This window comes from Hyaena hyaena, unplaced genomic scaffold (genome assembly GCF_003009895.1).
Source record: "Hyaena hyaena isolate Hyena2069 unplaced genomic scaffold, ASM300989v1 scaffold_1195, whole genome shotgun sequence".
Taxonomy (NCBI): domain Eukaryota; kingdom Metazoa; phylum Chordata; class Mammalia; order Carnivora; family Hyaenidae; genus Hyaena; species Hyaena hyaena.
This window is the reverse complement of record NW_024081833.1, coordinates 358,692-368,442: the sequence shown is the minus strand read 5'-3', so window position 1 is coordinate 368,442 and position 9,751 is coordinate 358,692. Positions and strand designations below refer to the sequence as shown.

The 9,751-nt window shown below is 39.9% G+C and overlaps 1 protein-coding gene across 1 annotated transcript in view; it reads right to left on the bottom strand.

The window, feature by feature from the left end:
* LOC120224591 (sperm-associated antigen 17-like) overlaps nucleotides 1–8,909 on the bottom strand; it is a gene marked incomplete at its 3' end in the record, with an annotated part of 146,017 nt that extends 137,108 nt beyond the window's left edge. Inside the window, exon 1 of the mRNA XM_039222853.1 lies at nucleotides 8,775–8,909. Coding sequence (XP_039078784.1) covers nucleotides 8,775–8,861 — 87 coding nt within the window. The remainder of the gene's footprint in view (nucleotides 1–8,774) is intronic.
* Between the last annotated feature and the right edge of the window lie 842 nt (nucleotides 8,910–9,751).

Below are 9,751 nucleotides of genomic sequence, written 5' to 3'. Positions count from 1 at the left end.
ATGCCAACAAATTGGACAACTTAGAAGAAATGGACAAATTCCTAAACACACACTCACTACCAAAATTCACACGGGAAGAAATAGAAAACCTGAACAGACCCATAACGAGTGAAGAAATCGAATCAGTGATCAAAAATCTCCCAACAAATAAGAGCCCTGGACCTGATGGTTTCCCTGGGGAATTCTACCAGACATTTAAAACAGAATTAATCCCAATTCTTCTCAAGCTATTCCAAAAAATAGAAGTCGAAGGAAAACTCCCGGACTCATTTTATGAAGCCAACAATCACTGGATTAGTTTAGTAGAAGGAGAACAGTCACAGTCAGAACTATGTGACTTGAGCTCCTTTCTGGAAGATATGAGGATTTTATTTTATTTTTAAACATTTTTTCTTTTATAGTTTATTGTCAAGTTGGTTTCCATATAACACCCAGTGCTCATCCCAACAAGTGCCCTCCTCCATGCCCATCACCCCCCTTCCGTTCTTCCCCTCCCCCATCAGCCCTCAGTTTGTTCTCAGCATTCAAGAGACTCTCATGGTTTGTCTCCTTCCCTCTCCCCAACTATTTTTCCCCTTACCCGACCCCATGGTTATAAGGGAGGATTTTAAAGAGAGGGAGTTGAATGCTCTTCAGGCCAGGAACCTGCATGGGTATAGTCAGTCAGTATGTGCTTGGGGATAACCATGGAGACCATTCACCTGGAGTAGACAGAGAAAAAGATGGATGGGCAGAGAAGGGCCAAATTAGGCAGGGCCGTGAAAGCCAGGCAGAACATCTTGGATTTTATCCCATGGGTAACTGGGAGCCAATGATAGTGTCTAGGGCTAGAGTTGAAACATGGTCAACATTCATGATTTCTTAACTAACATTTTCCTAGGGTGTTGCCAAATTCACATTGGCAACACTTACATTTTACTTACATTTAATATTTTTCATTGGTCATAAAAGTGATCACATATAACATCTAGGTAGATATTTTGACATACTAATTCCTTTCGGTTCCAAACTCATTCAAATAATACATTTTTGTCCAGAAAAGAGAAATTATAATGTGAGGTTATGAAAAGTCCATTTCCCTCTTAACATTCTTCCTAGCAACTCAGTTGTTTTTGTTGGCTTTTATTAAAACAACCTTTGTGTGAACTGGCAATTTGTTTTGTAAATATCAATGAAAGCATATTTCAGAAAATATAGTAATAAAAACCAACCCCATTTCAGAAATATGCTCGCTGCCAGACATCAGTCTTCAGCTCATATTATGAGTATTTCCAGTAAGTCTTAAATACACATTAACATGAGAAATAGCTCACTGTTTAAGATCAAAAAAGTTGAAAAAGCCTTCACTGCCTCTCAAAAACTGCTTAAGGATTCTGCCCAATAAGATGTATTTCCCTTTTTGATAAAATACATTCGTAATGGTTCAAGCACTTCATTTCAGTTGAACATTTCCCCTCCCCCCAAACTTACTTAAACTCATTTTATTATAATCCTAATATCTATAGGTTTTATAACTTTAAGGGGTCTGGGATGTTAAAATTTCAGCAATACCTATCTTGAACCCTTATCCACCTTATTACACCTTTACAAGAATTATAAACTTTGTCCAAGACTAAGAAACTCTATGACTATTTTTCAAATGTGCACAACTCACCTAGTGTTACTAAGGTACAGGTAATAAGAGAAAAAAATCATTCCTCAACTGGAGTATAATAAGGAGACATTACTAACTAAATATTAGGAAGAACTTTCAATTGAATGCCTCCTGGCCAGCAGCTGAAATATCTGAGAAGTGAAACAGTATCATTGCATAATTATTTTCTGGGCACTGTCATAATCATGCTACATATCTCCTGTGATGTTCTTTTATGTGAATGTTTTCTGTCCCTTCTTCTCTTAGAATACATCTCTTTGGTCTACTAATTGTCCTGGTTTCCACAATATAAATTTCTTCATATTTCCAAGTAGATTGTTGAGTTAATTCTATTAATATAGTTTGAGTGTGGTACCATGTGCTTAGAATCATGCAAATCATAATGATGTGGGTCCAAGGAGTAAGAGATATGATTTTCCTGTCAAGCAGCTCATATTATACTTGTGCTCTACAACACATGAATTGATACACATAATTCAAGACATTCCATAACTAAGCACTAAGTTATAAGATAAAGCTGAGAGCCAAATTAAGGTAGATAAATCACTGAATGTCTTGACCTTGAAATACTTAGATCCTCAGTGGTATGAAATGGAAAGGGTTGTTAGCACAAATACCCAAGGAGTCTCTACCTCTAAGTAAGCATAGCAAAGGACAGCACTGCCGTGTATGGCCTCAGTTTGTGTCTTTGATGCAAATATTATTACTTACTTGAAAGGTGTCATGCATTTCTTTTTTTATTTTAAATGTTTATATATTTTTGAGAGAGAGAGCATGAGTGGGGGAGGCACAGAGAGAAAGACGGATCTGAAACAGGCTCCATGCTAACAGCAGGGAGCCAGATATGGGCTCAAATTCATGAACCTTGAAATCATGACCTGACCTGAAGTTGGAGGTTCAGCTGACTGAGCCATCCAGGTGCCTTGCATCAAACATATCAATGTATAAAGACATACACTGAAAATGAAAATACAGAAATTGGAAGCAAGACCTTCTGAGTCTCAGTAAGGACCTCAATACATTATGGTAGATATTCCCAAATATCTTAAATTTTCTTACTTTTATTTATTTTGAGAGAGAGAGAGAAAGAGAGATCGAGAATCCCAAGCAAGCTCTGCAATATCAACGTGGGCTCAAACTCACAAACCATGAGATCATGACCTGAGTAGAAATCAAGAGTTAGCCGCTTAACCAACTGAGCCACCCAGGTGCCCCCAAATATTTTTAAGTATATAATTATATTAAAGAAGGATTGAAGTATTAATCAAGAAGTAAAATCTTAATGATAAATGCAAGGCAAATGACAAGAAATGTCTAGTCCCTCAAGTTGGGCATTAGGGAACTAAAATCATAATTACAAATGAAATCAGTGAATTGCAATAGCAAAGCTGACTGGGTTAAGGGGTATATGGATTGCCATAAACTTTTCTCTTTTTTTTTTTTCTTTCTGGTGGGTCATAGTAAGCAAATGGAACAGTTGCTATGCCGAAAGATGGTCTCTTGAGTTAAGGCTGCATAAAAATGAAACCTTAGGGGCACCTAGGTGGCTCAGTTGCTTTGGTGTCTGACTCTTAAACAAAATTTCTTTAAATATTTATTTCACAGAGCATAAGTAGAGGAGGGGCAGAGAGAGGAAGAGACACAGAATCTGAGGCAGTTTCCAGGCTCTGAGCTGTGAGCACAGAGCCTGACACAGGGCTCAAACTCCAGAACAATAAGATTATTACCTGAGCCAATGTTGGATGCTTAACCAGGTGCCCCCAGCATCCAACTCTTTATGTCAGCTCAGGTCATGAACTCATGGTTCAGGAGACTAAGCCCTGCATCAGGCTCTGCACTGATAGCATGGAGCCTGCTTGGGATTCTCTCTCTCCCTCTCTCTGTCCCTTCCTGGCTTGTTTGCTCACTCTCTCTCTCTCAAAAATAAATAAAAATAAACTTTAAAAAATGAGGCCTTAAACCAGGAACAAAGAAATAACCATCCCCAGATAATCTGAAAATATGAAAGGGCTTAACAATTAAAATTAGCAAAATCTCCAGAACTCTGTGAGATATCTAAATCAACCCAAACAAACTTGTGGGGAACCTGGAACCATGAAGAACACATCTGAGAGGCATGTTCATAACATCTTAAAGAAATAAAAATGGATTTGCATCTGAATTTTGAATATTTTCTATAGTGTTATCACACTGTCATTTAACAAAGAAAACATTGTGAGGTTCTTTTAACCCATGTTGATACCAAAGCTCTGACCATAACACGAAATTCCAATTGAAACACGGAGCCCACTCATTTTGAAGCCATGTGACATTACCCAAAGGCAGGTCTTGTGCAATCTGTAAGCTCCTAGAGGGAATGGCTATATTGTTTGGACAACTGTGGAAAGTCTTCCTAAATTGTCACCAACAAAGTTTCTACATAATATCCGCTTTCTCAGTGTCACGTGTCTTACACTAGGCTTGGAAGAAATGGGAAGATCAGAATTGATTACAAGCCCTCTTAGACCACAGGGACATTAAAAAAAAAAATGGCAGACTAGGCAGTTACATGCCCTCTGTGCCCTCTGGAAACATAGGAAAAACAACTTGAGACAGACTGAAATAACTTTATAGAAACACTGAAACCAGTCAAAGACCTAAAGCACCAAGCAATGCCCAGTGAAGGAAAAGCCACATTCAATAAGGTAGGACATTTTTTTTTTGGCTCTTATACTCTCCCTTGCCCCACCCTTTCTCCATGAGAAAGGACAGCCTTTTCAATAATTGGTTCTGGGAAAACTGGATATCCACATGCAAAAAAATATATATATATACATATATTTCACACCATATACAAAAATTAACTCAAAATGAACCACGCATCTAAATGCAGGACTAAAACCATAAAAATTTTAGAGGAAAACACAGGAAAAGCATCATGACACTGGGTTTGGTAGTGCTTTCTTGCCTAGACAACACAAGAAAAACCAGATAAATTGAACATCACCAAAATTAAACATGCTGTGCATCAAAGGACACTGTCAACAGAATGAAGAGGAAGCCTATGGAATAAAAGAAAGTATTTGCAAATCATATAACTCATAAAAGGTTAATATCCAGAATATAAATTAGTCCTATAATTCAACAGTAAAGAAAACCCAAGGACTCCATTAAAAATGTGGGAAAAAGAAGATATACAAATGGCCAAGAAGTACATAAAAAAGATGCTTGATATCACTAATCATTAGGGAAATGCAAATTAAAACTACACTAAAATACTACTTCACATTCATCAGGACGGCTGAATCTCTCTCTCTCTTTCTGTCTCTCTCTCTCCACCCCCAGAATTTTAAAAGTACTGCTGACCCTGTGGAGAAATTGGAACCCTTGTGCATTGCTGGTGGGAATATAAAATGGTATAGCCATTGTGGAAAATGTTATGGCGGTTCATCAAAAAATTAAACATACAATTACCATACTATTCAGCAATTCCCACTTCCAGTGGGAATTTTCCAATTCAAAAAAATTGAAAGTAGGGACTCAAGCAGATTTTTGGACACTCATATTCTTTTTGTAAGTGTGTATACTCCTATTAATAGCAGCATTATTCACAATGCCAAGAGTTAGAAGTACCTGTCGATGGGTGAATGGATAAATAAAACGTATTCTGTACATACAATGGAATACTATTCAGCCTTAGAAACAGGGCAATTTTAATACATGCTACAACATGAATGAACCTTGAGGACATTATGCTTCTGGTCACTGGAAGACAAGCACTGGATGAATACATTTACAATGAAATATTTCATTATATTTACAGATACAAAAAATAGAATGGTGGTTGCCAGGAGCTAGGGGGAGGGAGGTATGGGGAATTCTTTCATGGGTGTAGTCAGGGAAAGAGTTCTGGAGAGGGATGGAGGTGATGGTTAAACAACAACATGAATGTACTCAATACCACCAACGGTACACTTAAAAATGGTGGAAATGGCAAATTTCGTTATTATATTTTACCACGATAAAAAAGTACAAATAAAAATATCTTAGACCAGAAGGTTTCCAAATAGCACCTTCGGTCCTTGAGGGCTTAACTTAACACCTTTCCCTCTCACTGTGGCCAGTAGGGGCTGCCTTGACAGTTGTGTTAAGATTTTAGTTCATCTTTTTTTTAATGTTTTATTTCTGAGAGAGAGAGAGCGCGAGCAGGGGAGGGTCAGAGAGAGAGAGAGGGAGGCACAGAATCTGAAACAGCTTCCAGGTTCCGAGCTAGCTGTCAGCACAGAGCCCGACGCAAGACTTGAACCCACAAACGGTGAGATCAAGACCTGAGCTGAAGTCGGATGCTCAACTGACTGAGCCACCCAGGTGCCCCTAGTTTATCTTTAAAAGCATCTTTAACTCCCTAATGCTGCTGGAGATCATAAGGTCTATGCCACATACAAGCCCACACTAAGATGTATTTTTATAATCTTTATAATCTTATTGCCAACATGCCTAAATATTTTATATTAATAATTATATCTTAATTATATTAATAATTATACATATTAATAATATATATCTATTATATTATACTTATAATTATATCTTATATTAATAAGATAAATGTTTCAATACCTGGATAGCAAAGTTAGTAAATGACGTTTTGATTGGTGGGATTAGTTTAGGAGCAATGTATGCCAAAACAGTCTAATCCACATTTCTCTCTGAATTTAAATGTCCCAGATTTATTTAATGCATATATTGGTCACCCTACATAAAATAATCACCCTCCTTCATTCTACCAGCTCAAAGTCTACCCATTCTTTAGGGCCTAGTTAAAGCCAAGTAATTTGATAAAACATTTCCTGACCATCCCAGCCCACATTCATCTTCCTAACTTCTAGTTAGTCATTTAGTGCTTAGTCTACTCTTTACCTAATCATTCAGTGCTTAGTAACAGACTACCTTGTATCATTTGCTATCCTTTTGTGTTTTAGGACCAACTAAAACATACTAAAAAATTAGCAATTATTCCAGCCTGAAAGGACAGCCCAAAATACTGATACGAGGTAAATTCACTGAAACCAGATTGTGAACTTACTGATTCTCATTAAAGTGTAGTGTAGCTCCATGTGTATGGAAGTTCAAAATCATTACTCGTGTCGATTCTTTAATTAGTTAATTCTAAACTGGCTTATGGAACACTGAGAAGGACACACACGCACTCAACTATACATACTGGCACACAATATTTCCCTGCATAGCAACTGTACAGAAAGAAACTTTGGGTGCTAAGGTAAAGCATTTTTTGAGCACCTACTATGTGCAAAGCACTTTGCTAAACCCTAGGAGTCAGGGATAACACCTCTATAAGTCCTCTTTAACCTCAATCCAGAATCTATTACATTGGTGGTTAAGTCACGCCTCTGAGCACTGGACTGCTGGGTTAATTAATCCAGAACTTTCCTCTTGGAGCAGACATGAAATCAAACTGAGAAAAAAAAATAGGAGAGGAGGTAAAGGGGAATTGTCTTCCTCTGCCCTTAAAATACATGTATTCCACCAAACTGAAGAAGTTCAGCCTTTGTTGTTAAAACTACACATTACTTTGGGTTCAAATTCTTTCTTTTAATATATAAGATTTATTGAAATTATACTGTTTGAGCAGAACTGAGAAGGCTGAGTATTATTTCAGGTTTTCAAGCCATAAGGAAAAATACTGTCTGTAGGTTTTCCATTCAACTAGGAAAATTATAGCTTCATATTTGCAACACTAAAGCTAATGCAGTGTCAGCACCTCCATCAAATTCTGTTGTTCAGCAGTTTATAATTCAAGCAGAAAGCTTCACTCCAAGCCCAAACTTGGCCTACACAATCTCAAAGAAAGTGGAGAAAAAGTTATTTTGGCCAGTGCTGACTTATAAAAGCAAAAGAGAGGGTGCTTTTACAGAGTATTTTGAAAAACATCTTTGAGAATTTGAGAATGTAACTGAGAATTACGGAGCCGACATCCTTCATTCTTAACATTATAGAAATAACGTCAAATTCCATGATGTCATGTCATCAGCAGCCTCTTAGCCACTTTCATGAAATTCTTCATTAGGTAGAATTACTCATCAGACAGAATTACCGTTCTTAGGGGAAAAAAAACCAATTACAGTAGAAAATAAGGACGCAGAAGTACGAATTTCTCACGAGGGCATCATAAGATTTTGGATGTGTTTTTCCTTTAAGTGTTGATTCTCTAGTGCACTGTATGTACACATAGAAAATGGAAAAAAGTGTTTTTCCAGTTTTTAAAGTACTTTGGAATGAATGGCAGCCCAGAAGTCCCAGAATCAACCTTTCTCCATCCAAATGTCCTCTTGGACTTAGAAGCAACTAAGTGTAGCAGTGTATTCCCAGGAGCAGGTGACAAGCGCTATTGGGCTCCCCAACCAACTAAATGCTGGTGGGAAAGAGTGGGGTGGGGAGCTAGTCTGGTTGGGATGTGGTGCAATTTGTCATGTGGCCAGTGGGTTATAGATTGCCTGGCGCCTTTTTGCTACCCTATGGGTGAGTCTAGCACCCAGCCCCTCAGTACTCTGTCTCTTACAATACCTTCAAATTATATTACAACTTTGGTGTTGTGGTATCAGGGCATTGCAGAGGAATCTCGTCTTTTCCTCTCTGCAGAAGGTTCATTTGTATTAAATACGTCGGTATCTTTACTACTCCAGGTCTCTCTTCCTACAGCATTTAGTAAGCCTTACTGACTACAGGCCCGGCTAGGATGATTTGACCGGATGCTTCCTTCAGATGTCAGCAGAAAGCAAACCGTTCATAAAGACAACTCCAGTGTCATTTTGGAGTGCCATCTAGGCGACTTCGCTGCAAAGGATCTCGAGGTGCCAGAGCTACACCACCTCCCTCCCCCCTCACACAGGTTTCTCCACCCTTTGAAATCGCACTGATTCACCCGGTGCCCCCTTCCTTGTTCGCGTAACCCCCACTCTGTGTGGGGCGTTTAGTGTGCGGAACCCCCAGGCCTAGGAGAGCGGAATTAAGCGGCGGTGGCGTATGGAAAAGCCGGCGAGCCTGGCTGCCTTGCCCGGAGGGTCTGGTGGGGCTTTGGCATTGCCGGGGTCCGAGAGGACTTTCAGGGCTCTGGGCTCACCTGATTGAAGTGTGCAGCGATGAGCGAGGGTTCCCATATCTTCGAACTGGCGTTCAGAGTCCCGCCTTTCTCTTTCTTGGGTGCCATGCAAAGGACGGGAGGTGCATCGGCTTCTAAACTGGTCTCAGGCCCAGACTAAGCGTCCCCGCTGCCATGGTAACCGAAGCCACGCCTCATCCCTGAACCAATGCGGTTCCCCTCCCCCAAACCTGCTCTGAATCCTCGGGCCAACCGCTCCCGTCGCCATAGCAACGGGGCTTCCCAGCTGGAGGCAACTCTGAGGCCGAGGCTGGACTCCCAGGTTACATTTTAGATTTTCCAGGGGGAAAACTGTGCGAGATGGGGAGGCTCAGGACGAGGCTGGCCTCGAGGTTGTCTGGCTTCCTTTTACTCGCTTTGCCTTCACTCTGCTGCTTCTTGGAGCCTCTGTAGTCCGAGGTTTTGTCTAGAAACTCAAAATCCCTGGAATCCTGTCCACGACTTCAACACCAAAATTTCTTCCATCCTGGTTAACGTAAAACGGAGAACTGCCTCCCTCAAGAGGCATTCCATGCCGTTTTCTCCTCGATTCTAACCTGCCCCAAATGTTTCCTATGTGAAGCCAAATTTATCTCCCGGACCTCCATCCTCTGTTTGGGTCTTGGGTCGTCTCCCCAGTCGGATCGCTTATAAAAGCAACCCTTTATATAAGTGCAGTCAGGATTAACGTCTTTCTAAATCGTCTTCTCTGCCTAATCAGCCCCAGTTCTTTCAAATTGTCCTCCACTGGGAAGTAGAATCTCCCCCTCCCCCACAACTCCACACTCACCACTACCTAAAAGATCAGAGTCCCCCAAATACTAACGAGAGTAATAATAATAATGGTAATAACAACCACTCCTGTCTCATGGTCACTGGCTATACCTTGTACATAGTTGTCTCCTTTAATTCTTACAACAGCCTTATTCCAAGTCCCACAGTGTATGACTGATGGCACC